Source organism: Chaetodon trifascialis, chromosome 10 (assembly GCF_039877785.1).
Source record: "Chaetodon trifascialis isolate fChaTrf1 chromosome 10, fChaTrf1.hap1, whole genome shotgun sequence".
NCBI lineage: Eukaryota > Metazoa > Chordata > Actinopteri > Chaetodontiformes > Chaetodontidae > Chaetodon > Chaetodon trifascialis.
The window spans coordinates 13566262-13585688 of record NC_092065.1 but is presented as its reverse complement, the minus strand read 5'-3'; the positions used below and the strand labels follow the sequence as shown (position 1 = coordinate 13585688).

Below are 19427 nucleotides of genomic sequence, written 5' to 3'. Positions count from 1 at the left end.
CGAACTCATGTCATGATGTAATCGCGCCGTGTGCTGGAACTGAAAACAAACCCTGCCCGTTCCTCTTTCCCCCCACCCGTCCCTCTCACCATCCTCCAGCGTGGTGATGTTGAGCGGCTCGCTGCTGTAGTTTCCGGGGCCGACGCGCGTGTGCGCTTGCACCATGACGCGGTAGTGTGCATACTTCCTCAGATGCGTGATGCGGATGTGGTTGGTTGAGGATGTGAGGTTGAGGTAGTGACTGGAATTCCAAAGCTCCAGGCTGTAGTGGGTGATGACCCCGTTAGGCAGCAGAGGGGGCTGCCAGGTCACGTTCACCTCGCTGGGACTGACTGACTCAAAAGTAACGCCATACGGAGGGCTGCCTGGGACTGGAGAGAGGACACAAGAAGATGCACTTTTACTTAAATCGGAGCAGTTGACAGTGTGTATTTCTGTGGGTGGATGCATCCATCAACACACCGTCCTCTCCAGACAGCAGGTATAAAGTGTCTGATGTTTGGTTGCCATGGCCGTAACGCGTGTATGCCCTCACAGACACGTTGTAGTAGGAGAATGGCTTCAGGTTGACCAGAGTGACTCTGTTAGAGGTCGTGTTCATCACTGAAGAGTAAGATTCGTTCTCATACAAGACCTCATAATGCTGGATCACCCCATTGGCTTTCTCTGGTGGAGACCAGGCCAACGTGGCGGTGGAGGGGCTGGTGTCAACCACAGTGAGGTTCACAGGGGGGGAGTCAGGCTCTGAGGACATGGTTGGGAAAAGCAAATCCCTGAGAGAATAAGCGAGTAAATTTGACAAATGTCTCGTATTTAATATCATCAATTTGACGGTGAAATGTTGTGGGGCTCGGTGGGAGATGAACGCCACACACTGAGCACCTACAATAATTCACCAAGGTGAGACAGCTGCACCAACACCAGATGCTCTGTCACTTTCTCTGCAGTTTGACAGGACAGTTTTCATTTCATTTCGGTGTTTAATCCATGACAGGTTCATTGCTATTTTATTTGGTCAAACATTCATAGCATTCATTCATCACATACCGTCCTCTAAGGTGAACACAAAGATGTCATCTTCCTCCGACAGGGAGCTCTCTCCCACAGCTGTGGATGCAGCTACACGTAGCTTATAACCAGTATATTTGTCCAAATCTACAGATGAAAGCAGAGATAGAGAACAAACCTGTATTATAATGGCTAGAACGCCTGTAGAGAACTGTGTAGAGAAAAGTGATTACCTGTTATCAGTATGCTGGTAGTGTCAGCAATCCACTTCAGGGCCTGATTACTGTGCAGTTTGAGACCATAGACGGTGTAATGTGTGATCCGTCCATTGGGGTTGAGTGGTGGGACCCAGCTCACTAATATGGAGGTGGAGCTGATGTTTTGGTAGGACACTTCGAGGACTGAGCTAGGAACTTAACACAAACAGATCAAGACATTTTGCATTTTTAAAAGGCTTTTTCATGAGTTTTTTTTAATATAGTTAATTATTATTAGTGCATGTGATCACCCACCCTGCTCCCTGGTCTTCTCAGTGATATCTGTTGCGGGACCCTCTCCCACAGCTGTGGAAGCAGTTACCCTGAATGTGTAATCAGTGAAGGGATTCAGATCCGACACCAGGTAAGACAGCTCCTCAGACAAAACGTCCATCACCTCCTCTCTCACTGTTACGCCTGAAAAATGCATTCACAGACAGGATTCATAAGCGCTGGAACTAATTCAAAAATCACTGAAGCAGTGTCTGTGGGTAATATTCTCCCACCTGTGGTACCAGAAGCGCCGCGTGTCGAAAAGTGCCCTGTATTTGATGCATCATGTGTGGACAGGCGGAGCTGGCCTGGAGTCAGGGCCAAAGGGGAGGAATCTGAGGTCATATCCACAGCATGCGATTGCTTCGTCAGCCAGGGTGGAAGCGTGGCAGGTGGAACAGAGGTAAGAGAAAAGGCAGAAGGCCCAAAGACTGCAGAGCCAGTCGACGGGATATTTGTGTTGTTCGAGTGTGAAGCAGAAGCGTAGCTGGTGACGGGCTTCTCAGTGTCTGTGGAGTCAGCTGTTGGGTGGGTGTTAGTCATTTGGTCAGGCGAGTGCGAGAGGCTGGAAGCAGTCATGCTAGTGGGCAGCGTGCGATCAGAAATAGTGGCCGTGAAAGTCGGCGGTGATGTGACCAGACCAAGCTCAGCAGCTCTCTTACGTCGCCCAGGATTGGTTTGGACATCAGGGACAAGTGTCTCATCTTCATTCAAACCAGTTGTATTCTGCAGGAAGATAAAATATATTTTATATTCTGACGGTAGCGTTTGATTTCTTCCGGTTGGCTGCAGTGTAAAGCAGTGACTCTTAATCATTTCATGGCTCATCAACCCTTAAAGCAATGTCTATTTGAATCAGCATACATCAGCAGACAGTGGACATGGCTTACAGGTTGCATATGAGGATGTTTTTGGAAATGTCCCAGTGACTATAGAAATTTGTCAGTTTAAAAAAAATCAGACCACATAACTCAAGTCCTCTGAAACCTTCACTGGCTCCCCGTTGTTTTCAGAATACAATTCAAAATCCTCCTCTTAGAGTACAGAGCACTGGATCTGACTACACAGTATTTTTTTAGACACGCTGTCACTTCACTCTCAGCAGATCTCTTCAGTCACAAGGAGGAAATCTCCTACCTTTGTTCCCGGGAAGCTTTGAGAGATAGCGTTCAGCATATATGCACCTAAGGAATGAAACAGTTTGTCTGCTGATCTCACACTTGTCCGACTGTGGTCTGTTAAAACCAAACTAAAGATCTTCCTTTTCGGACGAGTACAGTGCATTTGTACAGTACGTGTATGTATGCACAGGTGTTTTTTTGTTTGTTTTTTTAAATGCAAAGCACTTTGAACTGCTTTTGTATGAGATGATGGCATACAAATACATTTTGAATTGAACTGAATTTACAAAGGAGCGTGCAAAGGAAGAGGACACAGCACTCACAGTACAGTACAGTCTAATGCTGGCCATGAGGTCGGAGGGTGAAAAGTGTTATATTTGTAGATCTTATAAACAACTGTTGATGAGAAAATGAATACTGTTGAACAATATGTTCATTTATGAGGATGTAGTGGCGGTTTTGCATTACAAAAATATTGATATTGAAAAACCGAATAACAGTCTGAAAACTGCAGAATATATATAAGAATATAATATAAAATATATATATAAGAATATAATCAATGTCTTTGTGAAATAGATTTACAGCTTCATACAGGTTTTCTTGGAAGGCAATTCTAATGGATTGCACAGGAGTTGATGATAATTTACAGTTCACTTTTCTTGAATATGTACAGTAAGTATTTGTGCGTATTCACTTCGAATTTGATCAAGCCTTGTCAGTAGAACAGATTCAGGTTTTAACACTGAATTTTCACCAATATCAAGCTGCAATGGGATACATTAATGGTGGTTATATAGAGCTGTAACGTCTAGCTCACCACTTCTCCAGTAAGCGTGATGTCCTGCAGCAGAACATCGCCCACCAGAACCTGCAGTCTGTAATGTGTGATCATGCCGTTGGGCTGGGCAGGGCTTCTCCAACTCACACGGATTGAAACAGAATCCTCAGCGACTGCTGTCAAGTCCTGCACTGCACTGGGTGCTACTCACACAGACACACAAAGAGACGTGTATAAAGAAGCAAGTAAACTGCCAAACAGTCTCTGGTTCCAGCTTCCAATGGGATATTGTAATGGACATTTTTCAGTATTTTCTGATATTTAATCGACAAAATAATCATTGGATTAATCAAGAGCTAGTGAATAATTAGAATGAAAATGTTATCAGTTGCAGCTGATATTCATCTAAATGTGTTAGCACATATGTGGTGTCCTCACCTTCAGCAGGTGTAAGTACATCGTCCTGCGCTGCTGGTCCCACTTCTCCAGCAGCTTTGGCTCGCACTGCCACCGTGTACCTCGTGTAGGGGGTCAAACCGGTAAAAGCAAACCGCATGTCTCCTGTGCTGTTCTCATACAAATATCCTGATGAAGAGATAGAAAATTGCATGGATTTGTATCTGTTTGGAGTTTTGAGCCTGTTTGGGCATGTGTGAACAACAAGTGTGTTCAAAAGTGAATATTCAATAACCTGTAGGTCCATAAAGGTAGACCACGTAGGTGAATTTTCCTGTGATAATGTTGGGAGAGTTCCAGGACACGGAGATTGATCTAGACGTCATATTTAATATAGAGAAGCTTTGTGGCGGGTCTTCTGGCGCTGCAATGCACAGAAATAATGATTTTCATACATGCAGTAAATACTCTACATGCTAAAAATATTCCAATTCCCAAAATAAACATGAAGCTACAGACTGGTTTGCTTCTTTCTTTCACACCTGATTCTGGCATGCGGACCATAGTGGAGGCTATCTGTCCTTCTCCATCAGAGGTGAAGGCAGACACTTCGAATAGATAGGCCGTGTAAGGTCGTAGCTGATCAACTCCTACTGATATGGGCACACTCCAGGAGGCTGCAGGGGGAACGGCGGAGAGGGTGATGGGTGGAGAGGATGCTGTTATCTCCAAAGGACTGAGAGTCGCACGGGAAAGGATGTCAGCTGCATCCTGGACATGCAAAATCATATAACACATACACAGAGGGAAAAGCATATGAGGAAAAATGTAGTTTCTGGTCTAAGGCTGTGTAAGTGGTTGACCTTGCGCAATTTAGCATTCATAATCCTGACGGGAAAAGAACATTGCACAGAGGGCGACGGTATAATGCAGTACATTGCAGTGAGGCAGCGCTCCGGTCATGATGTCTTCTGCGTTGACCTCTAACGTGCGGACTGTCTGCCCGGTACGAGCGTGTTTCGCCTTGACAGCAAACTTTGTGATGAGGCCGTTGATGCGGTGTGGCAGGAACCAGGTAACCATGACGGAGGTGTGGTTCTGAGCAAATGCTGTCAAGTTGGTCACGAGACCAGGAGCTGCAGGGAATGCAAATGTGAATGAATGTATGCACACATCTACTGCACATACAAAACTATGCATGTACAATTACTGTTTCAGATTTGGAGATCACTGTACAAATGAATACCCACGGGACTCAGCTGTCTTTATGTATAAAGATTTGCTGAAGGTTCCTATTCCAGCTGGAGATATGGCAGCTACCTAAAGGGACAGAGAGAGGGAGAGAGTTGGTAGTATCTATTTATCCTAATTAATTCATGTTCCTGTCGATAGGGCAGTCATCAGATCCTGATTAGGTGCTAATCTCAGGTAATGATCACAACTGGAACAACAATCTGTTAGAGGTGATTCGGTGATCCTAGAAACACAACAGTACACAACATGATACGTGTACTGTTGACATAGATTATGTATGTTAACAAAATGTAAACACATCTGAGCCTCTGAACTGCTGCCCACATGGTCGATTTCCTCAAAGATCTAAAAGAGGATTTATCAAAATGAGAGAAAAATAAATTGATAATGACACATAAATTAAATTTAAGACTGATTATCAGGCTAATGGAGAATTTATCTAAATTATACAATAATGAATGCTGCCTCCAAAACTTTGTCAGAAGTCATCCATCTTCAGCTTTCATTTATAATATATTTACTGCAAACAGGAGCACCGTGAGAAACACTGCATATTTTAAAAAAATGTCAACTTATCAATTAAGAAGAAAAATATCCGTGTTTTGTTAGCTTGGCCGCTGAGCATTTAAAATTTTTTCTCATTGGCTTTAAAAATATTTTGTAATGCCAGTACTTGTGTTGAAAGCACAACACCCGCGTATGCTGAATAACAACCTAACAACATCAGAAAAACTGCAGCCTGAAATGACCACAGTGGAATCAATGCCTCTCTGAACTGGACGTTTTAAAGTACACATAGAGATGCTGCTCTGTGTGTGGTTTAGTGGGCCAGCACACACACGTGATATGTAGTAATATGATACACACACACACGCACACTCAAATAGAGTATGTGCAGGTTGAATCATGATGTGTATCTTCATCGCAGAGTCCATTTGTATGAAGGTCATTGTGGGTTAATGAATTCTGAAAACTAATAAGCATGATCACATTCAAGCTCAGTGACAACAGACAGTGGAAAGAGACCAAGGCTGATCCATAGATCTGTTTACCTGATTAATAATGCAATCAGGATCAATTACCAGTATTCAGCCAGATCAAGAGAATAGTCTGGACCTGTGGGATCTGTGTCAGCTAACAACATCCACATCAACATACATCACTGCTGGTGATGTATCTATCTACTACATATAATTATTCGACTAAATATATACACCAATGTCTGACAGCAATACATGTTTGATACATATTGTTTGGTGATAGTTATTATGTTTTTTATGGGTTCGGCAAAGCAAATTTCTATCAGCTGCACTGTGATGGCAATAAAGTTTTCAATCTTGAACTGTGTTTCCTACCTCAATGTGGTAAGTAGAACCTGAGGTGAAGTCGGTGAGCAGGGTCTCTGGTATGTCCAGGTACTTGGTCACCTGTGTGAAGGTGGGATCGGGGTAGGGACACACCTCCTTGTACCTACAGGAAGACATCAGCTTTTAAGACTCACATTATACTGTGAACAGTATAGGACTGGATAAAGCACAGCTTTTACTCTTTTTACTATAGTCTCATTTTCCTGATAATACTTCTATATGTTTATTTTAAAGTAAGCTTCTTGATGCGGGGCTTTAACTGATAATACAGTATTTTTAAACTGTGGTATTAATAACCTAATTTACTTCTTCCACCTCTGAAAACTGCGTCAGTGTGTGCAATACAAATTTTTTGTACGTATTCACTTCCAAACAAATTTTTTTAATTTGATACATCTTTGTGGCACGTCTTTCTTCTTTATTTGTTGACATTTCATTTTTCTTAAAGTTGACAGTTGCATATTTGATCATTCTATATTCAATGTTTTCATGATCTCAACTGATTGGTGGCTGCAGCTGCAACTTTGTTGTCATAGGCAAGCCAATAAAGCTCTCCTGGACTGTGAATTTAAGACTCACAGCCTGTGTGGACCCACACAAATGGACCAAAATAAACCCTGAATTGCAGTTTTCCAAGAAGACAACAAAGAATTACCTGATGACATATCCGTCGATATTATTGGCATCAGGTGGCATGGTCCAGGAGAGCAGAATGCCATTAGAGCCAACGGCCTCTCCCTCTAGGCCTAAAGGTGGACCAGGAGCTGGAGGAGAAGGGAAATGTGTAAAGGAGAGAAGAGAGGAGTGTTTCCTCATTCCATCTTTCACTCCAGTATCTAGTGTGTGTTCAATGCCATCAGTACAGCAGGAATCCAATGCAAATAATTAGATAAATGACAACCACTGTATATCAGAACTCAACAGACCACAGTACCAGGGCCATTTGAAGAATAGTGCTGTCTGTGAGGGGACTGTGCGTGTGTGTGTTTGTGTGTGTGTGCATGAGTGCGTGGGCCTGCGTGAGTGTGTTTTAGGCCGAACTCTGATGAATAAGGCCTCACACAGCAGTGGCATTTCACTGACATTCAGTGCAGACCCATTCATCCTGTGGTTCAAAAGCCTGGGCTTAAGTTACCTAAGAGGAATTAAACAGGGAAGGGAGTATACCCACACACACACACACACACACACACACACACACACACACATACACACACACACACACACTGAAATGTTTCCATCACCTTTGGGGACATTACATCGACTTACGTTGATTTCTCGGAGACATAACCGAACCATTATCATAACTGACACTAACCCTTATCCTAACCTTAACTTTCATCCTAAAATCTAATCATTTACATTATTGTGTTTTGACCCCACAATGTGAGTAATACACACGCACACACACAAATACACACGTAACTGTACAAATTCCTTTCCTTCAGTGTGCGTGTCCATGTGCTACGCAGGGACTGAATTAAACAGCAGAGGGCAGACGAGAACCTGATGGCTCTTTAACACCCAAACCCAAAACCAAACAACAACAACAAACAGTGTGTGCACGTCTCACCGCTCTCATTAGTATTGATCATGCGGCTGACTCCAGGGCTTATGTTTGACGAGGAGGCAGCTGTGACCGTTACAGTGTATTGCATCCCCGGACTGACATTCACCACATCAGCCTGCGACAACAGCAAAACACAGACACCTGGTCACAACATACCCACATAACACCATCAGTGAGTTTATGTAGATCAGTGGTTCCCAACCTACACCCAAGGTCCCTCTTCATCTGCAACACCTCATGCTCCAAATGTGTTTTTGTTGAATGAATTTTAAACTGGATTTTAATTTGTCCTGCTGCATATTTTGGCTAGGACTCCCTTGAAAAAGAGATTTCTAATCTCAATGGGACGTATCCTGGTTAAATAAGGGTTATTATGAAAACAAAACAAATGTAACACTATTAATTATTCCTGGAATTGTCAGCGGTAGTCAGTGGACAAGTTTGTATTCATAGTATTAGCACTTGGACTGGCCGATGCTGCACGTTTTAAACCTATCCATCACTTTTACCTCATTATTTCAACTTCTCTGCTCACTTGCTGTAGTTTTCATGCACTCTCTCAGTCACAGTATGTAGTGACTTAGGTAAGTGGGTGGGGGGGGGGGTTTCCCCTTATTTCATCCTTATTTTGTCTTATTTTTTCACACATTTTCTATCCCTGTTTAAATCGTATGTCTTTTGTGAAGAGCTTGTATGTAAAGCATGTCATTTCTTTGCTGGAAAGCCATTCAGGTGCATTTCTTGTGTGACAGGTTCTGTATGAATAAAGTGTATTAGAAGCAAAATAAATACTGGTAGAATTCTGATACAATACGTTTTTGTTGTATGACACAAAATTAATTGGCAACTACTGTTTCAAGCGTTGAAGTAATTTTTCAAACAAGAATTACCAAAAATTACCAAGTTCCACTTTCAAAATTATGAAAAAACGAGAAGATGTCACATTCAAGGAATTGTGATGGGCATTTTTGAGATCCTCTTACATTTTATAGACCAAGCAATGAATGAAGAAAATAACTGTCATCTTAAAGTTTGTGGATGTAGTTTTTTTCACCAATTCAAATTAGCTGGGCCATCTTTCTTATCTATCTTAGGAAAATACAACATTCCTCTGAAAAACCTCCACAAATAGAAGCGAGAATAAATCTAAATTACTTTGTAAAAATCCGCAGTAACCCTTGGGGCACTTAGCATTCTGTTTTGTGGAGCTTATTAAGGAACACAATCAGCCATCTGTATCAATATGAAGGTGGGTGGCTGTGAAAGGATGACAGCTTGTCTCTGCTTGTGGCTGCACTTGTTTGTATCCTGATATCTTAGTTTGTGTCTGTGTGACAGAAAACAGTGATGCCTGGGCTGCAGTCTTTTGCTTGAGTGTGTGTTGCAACCGACGTTTGCACCAGGGACATCAGTATGTTGGATTGCCATGTGTCACAGTAATACCTTATGTTACCTCTCAGAAACAAGACCAAACATTTTTTTTCTGCATCTGTGCATGTTCTCCCCACTGTATCCTTTGGATTTTATGTGGCTGCATGTATGTAGATACAAGGACAGTCTGTGTTATACAAACATCTATGTGCACAGCTTTGCCACACAGAGTGCTGAATTCTTACCTGTGAGTGTACCTGTCCCAGGCAGAGTGTGAGCAGCAGGATGAGTGAGAGGACGGCCATGTTGGGTAGTAGAGTTAGCGTTAGTTCAGACACTGCAGGTTAGAGGCCTCACCAGCAGAGCTGCATCCAGTGTTAGTGCACAATCGTTAGCAGTGGTCTACAGGTAATCCACTGAGCTGAACAGGAGTAACTCCAGGTCTAGAAGCTGGTTAGTGACATAAGTGAAGGTCACAGGGTTAGTTGTCCAGGCATTGGATGTAAATGGCTCTTGATCTTGAGGTATTCCAAATTTTCAGTGGCTAACCAGGGAGGGCAGCGGGTCCTTTCATTAGCACGAGGCTAACGTTCTCCCTCTGGTCTCTCTCTCTTTCTCTCTCTCTCTCTCAAGGGAGAGCTGCTTAAGCAAATGAATGATTCAGGGTTGAGCTCATGAGGCCAACTTAATAAATAATGAGATCTATTACTCAACTCTGTGCTCTGTGTGCTCTGTGTGTGTGGTGTGTCAGGTTACATTTGGGGGGGTATCTGACACCTGGCACTCGGGAAGAGTCGGTACAGGGTGGGACTTGGTTGAATGGGAGGAGAGATGTTGATATGATGTATGTTTGTATGTGTGTGTGTAGTTTGTAGCTTCATTATCATACCTCAAAGCCAGGCTTACTCCCTTTTACTGCTCTTAAGAAACACTGCATTGATTGTATTTATGTGGCTGTCTTTTTGCCCAAGCATGTACAGTGAGTTAAATAGATGAAAAAAGTGTAGATTCAGAAAACAACCTTGTTAATGCATCTAAGCAGTGTGTGTCTCTTCGAGCGTGTGTGTGTACCTGAATGTATCCATCATGTGCAGGTTGCACTGTGATTTTTCCCTGATTTGGATGCAGGTTCACCTGGTAACGATCCACACACCCCACCGCCTGCTCCCAACGCAGAGAGAACGCACGCGCAGACACGTTCACCACGCGCACTCCTCGTGCAGGGGCCGGCACTCATGAATGACAAGGAATAGAGAAACAGAGTCATGGATGTGGAGACAGTTTCAGCAATTTAATAAAGAAGTGACTGCAATATCATCTACCTGTGGTTACAGTCAGAAAGGCGGTGCTGCCCGCTGTCACTCCTCTCACTCTCTCAGCGCTCACGTTGTAGCTGCAGCCGTCCACCAGTCCTGTAACCACAGCAACCCGCTCCTCCTTGGGTATAGTGAGTGTGGCTGTGACTGAGGTGTTGGCCACAGTGACTCTGTGGAAGTCAAACTCTCCGAACGCACTGTCCCAGCTCACAGAGACAGAAGACGAGTTCATGCCGGCTAAATGAAGGGCGCATAATCCTGCAGGACCTGGAAGATGATTTTTGTAATTTCACACTCTAGTTTTCATCATTTAGGCCACAATTTAATGACTTCTTTAATGTGAACGATGCTCTAACTGAGGAATCACTAACAGTTTCCCCTATCCTGATGTACTATACAGAATTTGGGAATGTGTGTGTGTGTGTGTGTGTGTGTGTGTGTGTGTGTGTGTGTGTGTCTTACGTGTGCTGAACTCTCTGTGGACTGCCTGACTGGTGTCTGAGCCCAGCACACTCTGAATGCGGACACCATAGTCTGACCCCGGGATCAAATCCCTGATCTCATAACTCGTGGCCTGGACAAGCTCCTCAATCCACGATTTCCTGTTCACGGACAGGAGGCCAAAGACAAGCTGAGAAAAACAAAAAGAAATCTTTAATCCCCTTTCAGGACCTCAGTCATTGAGAGTGAAAAAATGACTTTTTGTGCTTTACCTGTGTGCATCAACCATTGTCTCTCATTTATTTCTGTGCGTGTGTGCGCCTGTGTGTCTGTCTTCCATTCATGTGGATTTGCACTCAGTGTGCATGCAATGTGCTTGGTCATTCCTCCTGGCCGTGGCTCTATGGAGGTCATACATCTTTAAAAAGCTGGTAACTGAATCTGTGGTTTGCCGACAACGGTTGCTAAGTAACCAACAGGTGAGTGCGGAACCTGACGTAAGTGGCCTCATTTGTCCTTGCAAGGAAAAAAAAAGTCATTCTGAGTAATGTGTGGCAGAAAAGTGGCAGAGATCATTCCGCACATCCATCTGGAGGTCACTGCAGCGTAACAGCCTTTAAGGCCTGTCTGTCCTTCTGTGACTGTTACTTGGACCTGGACAGATGCAGTAGTATACGTGTCTTACCTTGTACCCCTCCACCTGTCCCGGTGGTGGTGTCCAAGTGACAAACACAGACGTCACTGCCTGCCCTGAAAGACCCACTTCCTGTGGCACCTCTGGGACTGCAGACAAGATTCTCATTAGCATGTGACACCACGTGCTGACACTTAATCATCGTCACCTGTCACACTGGGTAATACACATGTGAAGAGAGGTGTGACGTGAACTTTTTAATTACTTTTTGTATTAGGGGGAGATAGTGGAGGCAAATGAGTGCTGAGAGCCAAACATAATTTAGTCTTTCGACTTTAATGTGAAGACTTTTTGTGGTTTTTACATATTTTATGAATCTAAAATTAGAATATAATCAGCTGTAAAAACACCGTTCAACAACATTAAAAGCAAATACTGAAGACAAAGACGCACATGCATCATTTCCTCTTCAGCTGGTCTCTCTATGGTTCAAAGCTCGTACTAATTTCTATCCTGACAATGATTTATTTCAAACCACCATCCCACTCTGACGCAATATGGTAATAAAATCTTATCACTGAAGTGAACTCAGACTGAAACGAAATGCAGAGAAAAATAATTTCCTCTTTGTCTCTTGTGGTTTATCCGGAACCTGCACTTAGAGAAATCTCAAAATTCCCTAAATCTGATACTGTATGTGATAATGTTTTTTATCATCCTGCTCTCCTGCGACTATTTACTTTCTTCTCCAGTGATTTTGTAATCCAAAGCATTTTCTTTCTTTCTCTCTCCCACACACATGCACATGTGGGCACACGCACTGGCTTTGACGTATACTTACTCGTATGGAGGATCACAGCGGCAGGTTTGCTCCTTTTTTCCCTGCTGGTGCTAATCATTTCAATTGTATACTGGCTCCCAGGAGCAAGGCCTTCAAAGCTGTAAGATCTGTGAAAGGTCAGAGTTTTTAAGATCAAGCTTTCAGTAATCCGTGCTGGAATCAGCTGTTGTTCTGAAAGAAAGTTTTGATGTGCTGATTGTAATTCCAGTCTCATAAAACTGTGATTATTTGTGCACTAGCTGACAAGAGTGAGACTGACCTGGGCTCCTGATGAGAAACAATCAGCTCTTGACTGGATGTTGTGTTCTTGATTGACAGGATGAGTCCGCTCACTACTCCCCTGACCGTACTCCAACCAATGCATATGGATGATGTGGTTTTATTGACAACAGACACCTCCACCGGGCTCGGGGCTGGCGTTTAAAAATATCGTATATGGCAGTTAGAATAGAAAGACTGAGCGGTGTGTGTACAGGTGCACGTCTGCGTTTACCTGCAGTGATGTTGATGGTGACTGGGGAACTGTCTGTGAAGGACTCCTTCTCTGATCGTACTGCAAAGCGGTACAGCCTGCCTGGAGTTAGACTAGAAAATGCTGCACTCTCACTGAAAACCTTCTGCACCTGTAGTGTATGAATGATATTAGCCGTAGGAAACCTGCTCCTCAGGTCAAGTACAGATAAAATCTTTCACAAATCTTTAATTTAAAGAGGTCTTTTTCTTTTTTTCGCTTACCATGTGTGAATGGTCACAGTCGAGGCAGACGACCTCATAGCTGTGAGCCTGTCCTTGTGCCGGATCCCAAAGCAGCTCTATGGATGAATCTGTCACCACACCCTCCCTCACTCTGTTAGGAGCAGCCAGACCTAAAATCACAACCCATACTGTAATTATTCCTCTAACATACTAATTACCTTTGGTTGGGGACAATTAAAAAGCCTAGGGATTATGTGATGATGCCAAATTTATCTAAAATAAAAGAGATAAATCATTTACAAGACTACGAAGTTCTAATAAATGATCATAAAGAAACAGCATGAAAGACACCACATACATGTCTATAATTTTGTTTTAAGAACAAGTCAAAAGAAGATTTGGATTCTGTAGGTTTAAGCTCACCAGGCCCCCTGCTATTTTAATCAAACTCCCCAAAAAAGCACATCACAGCTTGACTTTGTGTCTGCCATAAAGGGATCAGTTTGCCTTTAGAAGCACACCGTCACAGAACAAGATACAATATCTATCATACAATAAAATATCTGTCTCATAGCTTGAAGTGGTGCCAATATTAGAGTGGATTCCTTTACATCTAATTACTGCAATCTGCATGAGATGAAGGTGAGGTGGGAGGTTGTGAATGGACCCACGATGTTCATTAAAGAGGATATTAGCCACAGTGCTTCTGCTGAAGATAGAAGCATTTCGAATGTGTCTGCTGTCACTGGTGAGCTGACCAGCGTGTGCATTAGTATATGCAACCATTACTCACCTGTTCTAAGGTGGCGCGTGTAATAAGGCGGTCCGATCTGCTCTCGGCTGGTGCTGTACACCCTGAGCTGGTACTCCGATCCTGGACTGAGGTTGTGAAGGGTTATGATATGAACCCCGGCAGGGAGGGAGTACCAGTCACATGTGTATCCACACGATCCCTCACACACACTGTCACACTCTCCTGGACAAACACACACTTTCACCCCATCCATCAGGCCCAGCTGTGGAGGCTGGATGTACAGTTGTGCAGAGTTTGTGCCCACTGAAAAAGGAACTACTACCTGAACTGGCATTGGACCTACAAATCCAGAGACAAAGAGAGATTACAAAATCAGTTTTTCTTACTGTAATCATTCCTCACAAAATACACAGTCCCCCCTCTGTCAAATGAGAATTCAAAACTTTATCTGAAGCTAACACTGGGTTTCCATTTCAGTCAAATAAAGTGCATATCCTCCAGAGTTAGAGCCTTTTCAGTTCAAAATTCCCTCATTTTGTTCCCATCCTTCCACTGCAGTTCAACAGGGGAATACTGTCTCGGGAAACACAAATGCTGCAACTTTGGAAGATTCTCCCCAACGACCTCAGACTGTCTCACAGTGCTGAAGGCTCTTATTAGCTTCATTAAAATCTTTAAATACATTTTATGCACAAAATGAGGATTTTGTCCCCCATCACACTGAAAACTTTTAATGGCCGGTATGAACAAAAAACTGCTTCAGTGTTCTGACGGGCACCTCACTATTGTTTAAAGACAGACTTTATAAAATTGCAAACCTATCCTTTAAAGGCAGTACCCGTGTTTCTCTTACCTGTGGTGTGTGTGATGCTGGTCCTCCTGCTCCTGTCCTTTCCTCTCAGTGAGACCAGTCCAACTTCATAAGTTTGACCTGGAGTAAATGTGCCCAAGTTAACACACACGGACTCATTTACCCAGTGGGCACCAGGACTGGACTGGTTTATCCACAGTGAACTTGGAGTGGGGTAAATGAGTGGGTGGGATGTGATATAATAACCATCTGGTGGGTCGTCAGGTGGACTGGACCAGCAGATTGTCAGATTTCCTGTTGTACTCTGCACCACCAGACCACCAGGGGCCCTCACCGCTAAGAGGCACAAAGGCACAATGTTATTCAGTTGTCAGCTAACGTGGGTCAAACCTTAGTTAGGTCAAAGTTCAAACTGTTCCATGCTTACCAGTCTGTGCAGTCACAGGCGTCTGTCCACTGCTCTCTATCCCACACAGGGTGACTGTGTAAACGTCAACTCTGTATTTCCTGTGAGACTCCAGCCCTCCAATCACAGCAGTGTATGACTGCAACCCACCAGTCTGCGACACCCTGGAGACGTTGGTCATTCCAACTATCCTCTCCTCTCCTGAAGACATGTCCAAATAGCGCACAACAAATGTCCATCCAAACTTTACCTGTGCATCTGCCAGCGTCCAGTGGACACTAATCTGACTGACAGTAATGGGCCCAACAGTGATATTTTGAGGTGGAAGAGGTCCTGGAAGAAAGAGAAGGTTGAAGTTACACCTGATGGCACAGGATGTTGTTTGTGTAACTTATGTGTGCAACACATTATTAGCAGACTCACTAGTGTACGCAGTCCGGGTTTGTCCCAAGCTCCAGGCGGCGCCAGCAGGCTGAGCGGCTCGAAGGGTAAAAGAATAGATGCTCCCTGAAGACAAACCTGCCACAGTTACTCCTCTGGATGAACAGGAAATGGGGACCATGACAATTTTTTTAGCACTGCTTTGGCTCTGTGTCCCCTTTTGGTCCTCTAAACTCCTGCTTTTGTCTCCTTCACCTTGACTCGACTTTCCATTAGCCTCCTCTTGGTACTGGAGGAAAATCTCAAAAGGTGAAAGATTAATTGAGTTCAAAGGTGAGAGGTCACTCCAACGAAGCTCTACCTGATGCTCTGTCACCTGAACCAGGTCAAAGGAGAATGAGGCGGGGACTGGAGGGGCTGTGAAAGAGGGAGAAGAGCCGCATCACAGTAACACGAGGGAAAAAAGTTCTGACAAATTACATGGTTTGAGTTAACTAGAAAGTACGCTGCATTAGATATTTACACTGAGACTGAGCAAAAAGTTATTTACTCTGGTACTGGCAGATGAAGGGTAAGGGGATGTTACAGAAGAATGGAGTGAGAAACCACCCCGGTCCCGTGGCATTCCTCTGAAAAGCAAAACAGTCTGTTTGATTGGCTGGCAGCGATGACATCATCACGTTCGTCAGGTTGTGGGCTGAGCCGTCAGACCAGAGAGGTTGTCCCTCCTCCTGTGGAGTGAGAGAAGAGAGACTTTATGTGCTGTATACACACGACAGACATCACCAGCTCACTGTCATTCATCAAAAACAAAACTCCTCTTTAAGGAGTAGCTGCTGCCACAGGGAATTTCCCGTGTAGAAAGGAAACTACTTTGCCAGAAAATCCCCTTCCAGCATTGTCCTGCTAATCACAACATCACTGGTGGATCTTACTAACTTACTGCTTAAAATCTAGTCTAAATGTCTTTGTGGTCTTACTGGCTTATGATTTTGTAACAGAGGATAAAGTGTAATCTGTGAGGAGCTCGCTGCAGGCAGTCCAAGAGAAAATTCACTTTGTCAAGACAGGCTGGTTTTAAAATGTTAGAATTATCTGTATCTATAATATCTTTAATACTACAAAGAGCATTTTTACCTCATTTTCTATGTATATTTACTATAAATATAAATATTGCCCTTTTCTTGAAAAATAATAACAGGACAGTAACGACTTAACTCCTATAGCAAGTAAGCACTTAAAATTTAAAAATTTAATCAAAAGGTTTTCTTGACAAATTCCTCTTAAAATTACTAAATGATAAGTTATTCATGGCAATTCTCTGATGCAATCGACTGTGAGAAATGGTTATTAAATAATATATACACATGCACATTCTCAAAGAAACTTTAGCTATTCTGACATTGTAAATGGAAAAATTAATCAAAGTGATTTACAAAGTTATTATTTATCATGGCTCTTCCTGACAGGATGAAAAAAAATATTTTTATCTCCCCTTTGTATCTCTCATTAAAATGGATGTGTTTGGAAGGAGGCTACCTGCTGGTCGTTCAGTCCGGTCCACAGCAGCAGCAGGGTGTTGTGGCTCAGCAGGTGAGAAGATATAAAAACCTGATCTTCCAGGGTCTTCAGGTCTGCCAGGTGGCTTCCAGCTGCCATCTCTCGGCAGCTGTGCTGGGCATCAGTCCAGGTCAAGCCTCTCCTGCTCACAGCATAGCAGCTTCTCCCATTGGCAAACCAGTTACGGGGGCACTGAGCTGGAGACAGAAATCATAATCAGCTCATACCAGCAGATTTCACCCTGCGTGCAGTCATTTTTAAGTTGTGCGATTGTGGTACAGCAAATGTGCACAATACCTGTTTCTGTGGCAAAGCTGAGTCTCTGCTTCAGGGTCAAATTGAGGTGTCTGAGGAATGTCGTCACCACAACTTTGGCCTTGAAGCGTGTCCCAGGCTGGAGACCTTTCACTGCGTACTGAGACTTTGCCTGTGATGAGTTGATGTTGAAGACGTGTGTGACAGATTGTGTGTGAGCTTCGTACAGACTCAAGGTGGAGAGGCTTTGTTGTCTGTGAAGTTTCCATGTCAGGAGAGCAGTTGTCGTCGTGCTGTGTAGATCAAGGGAGGACAGGGAGACTGGATCTGGACACAAATACAGAAGGGAAGGAGCCAAGAGACAAGATGAAAGACAGCAACATCAGTTAGCATGAATTAATAAGAAAGTATGTCATTTTTCTCCATCGGTACTGTGGTGTTAAGGTTCAAAGGCACTCACTGAAGTGAAAAGTCTTTGCCTCAAGAGCAGCATCATCTCTGCTTCCTCTTAATGTGATGGTATATCCTCCTGGGTCCTCAACTAATCGCAGGGATATTGCACAGTCAGGGGAGCATGCTGAATGATCAATGGGCTCCACGTACACCTGCAGAGACATTGTGACAAATAATTTAGTTCTCAAACTAAAGAAGTTCAAACTCATTGAGTATGTCTGCCATTATCACTTGTGCAGGTGTTCTTACCAGGTGGTTACTTGCAGTCCTGCACGTGACTGTGTAGGTGTCTGGAGTTTTAGTGGAAGGGAAGGACTGAAAGAGAAGTTCAACCTCAACAGGGATTAAACGCTGTTCACAGGTCAGCAAGATCACCTGAGGACGAGGAAAATGACATGCTGTCACAGACGGCAAAAATCCGATTTCCTTAAATACACTTACAACAAACCTGGGAGGATTAGCGGATGTTGAACATGAACTGCTGTACAGAGCACTGAAAGTTTTGCATGCTTTTATCTTACCTGACAGACACTTGCAAGTAACCACAGGCGCTCCGCTGCACCCATTGGAAATGTTACTCCATCTCATCAAGCGCACCTTCCAGCAATCTTCAGCCGCCTGGAGACGTACAGTCACTTCTGCTCTGGCGACAAACCCCAGATCCCGGCTGTGCTATCGGCCATTGGTCTGCTCATCAGCAAACCAAAGACAGCTGTGCGTAAACTTAGGTTGGGGAAAGTCCCAAACTGTTTTAGTCGCTGACGCACAGCTAAGCGTCAAAACGATCAACTTTTCAACTGTCTTTTTGAGACGTTAAAAGGCTTACAGCTAAAGACTTACATCTTACAGCTGGACATCTGTCTTAAATCCCAGCGAAATCTCTACTTGTCTGTACTTCACTTTAACGCAGAGCCCGGACTTTGAATTTAGCGCGCACTCACGGGCTCAAAGTCAGCGTTCAATGGCTGTCTCCCCCCTTAGAAACAAACCCTTATGAGAGGGAGGAGACAGTCTCCATGAGAGAGAGAGAGAGAGAGAGAGAGAGAGAGAGAGAGAGAGAGAGAGAGAGAGAGAGAGAGAGAGAGAGAGAGAGATGTATGAGTTCAACCCAATTTGTTCTGGCTCTTTGTTGGGATAAGAGCAGCTTGCCATGGCAACCGTGGGCACAGGGCCACTCCAGAGCTGGGCTCCTGAGGAGAGGAGAGGTGGGGAGGCTGGGGATGAGGGTGAGGGCATACTGAGGGGAGGAGGAGAGGGACAGGAGATGTGGTGAGGCTTTGTGAGTAATTGAGACGTGCTCATGGGCAAACCCGCCAGTTTCACGCCTCTGGATGACCGACAGTCAGTCACAGCAGACTGCAGGTCTCAGATTTAGTTCTTTTAAAATAAGCCTGTTGTGCAAATTGTTCATAACAATGCAGTGGTGAGGATGGTTTGGCTCGGATGTGGGGTGCGGTAGAAGCGCTGGCCCATGTGGAATG

At 43.9% G+C, this 19427-nt stretch overlaps 1 protein-coding gene across 1 annotated transcript in view; it reads right to left on the bottom strand.

The window, feature by feature from the left end:
• ptprq (protein tyrosine phosphatase receptor type Q) overlaps window positions 1-18512 on the bottom strand; it is a 35426-nt gene extending 16914 nt beyond the window's left edge. Inside the window, exons 1-33 of the mRNA XM_070972265.1 lie at window positions 18468-18512; window positions 18196-18321; window positions 17954-18098; window positions 17536-17820; window positions 17218-17435; window positions 16229-16409; window positions 15721-16095; window positions 15319-15630; window positions 14934-15227; window positions 14120-14419; window positions 13366-13496; window positions 13124-13253; window positions 12890-13043; window positions 12631-12737; window positions 11841-11938; window positions 11177-11345; window positions 10721-10981; window positions 10470-10630; window positions 8031-8142; window positions 7113-7221; window positions 6446-6560; window positions 5087-5156; window positions 4773-4972; window positions 4379-4607; window positions 4132-4260; window positions 3879-4025; window positions 3480-3643; window positions 1772-2264; window positions 1521-1682; window positions 1242-1421; window positions 1048-1155; window positions 463-744; window positions 90-371 (exon numbers count right to left, since the gene is read on the bottom strand). Of these exons, the coding sequence (XP_070828366.1) occupies window positions 90-371; window positions 463-744; window positions 1048-1155; window positions 1242-1421; window positions 1521-1682; window positions 1772-2264; window positions 3480-3643; window positions 3879-4025; window positions 4132-4260; window positions 4379-4607; window positions 4773-4972; window positions 5087-5156; window positions 6446-6560; window positions 7113-7221; window positions 8031-8142; window positions 10470-10630; window positions 10721-10981; window positions 11177-11345; window positions 11841-11938; window positions 12631-12737; window positions 12890-13043; window positions 13124-13253; window positions 13366-13496; window positions 14120-14419; window positions 14934-15227; window positions 15319-15630; window positions 15721-16095; window positions 16229-16409; window positions 17218-17435; window positions 17536-17820; window positions 17954-18098; window positions 18196-18321; window positions 18468-18512 (6274 nt within the window). The remainder of the gene's footprint in view (window positions 1-89; window positions 372-462; window positions 745-1047; window positions 1156-1241; window positions 1422-1520; window positions 1683-1771; window positions 2265-3479; window positions 3644-3878; window positions 4026-4131; window positions 4261-4378; window positions 4608-4772; window positions 4973-5086; window positions 5157-6445; window positions 6561-7112; window positions 7222-8030; window positions 8143-10469; window positions 10631-10720; window positions 10982-11176; window positions 11346-11840; window positions 11939-12630; window positions 12738-12889; window positions 13044-13123; window positions 13254-13365; window positions 13497-14119; window positions 14420-14933; window positions 15228-15318; window positions 15631-15720; window positions 16096-16228; window positions 16410-17217; window positions 17436-17535; window positions 17821-17953; window positions 18099-18195; window positions 18322-18467) is intronic.
• Between the last annotated feature and the right edge of the window lie 915 nt (window positions 18513-19427).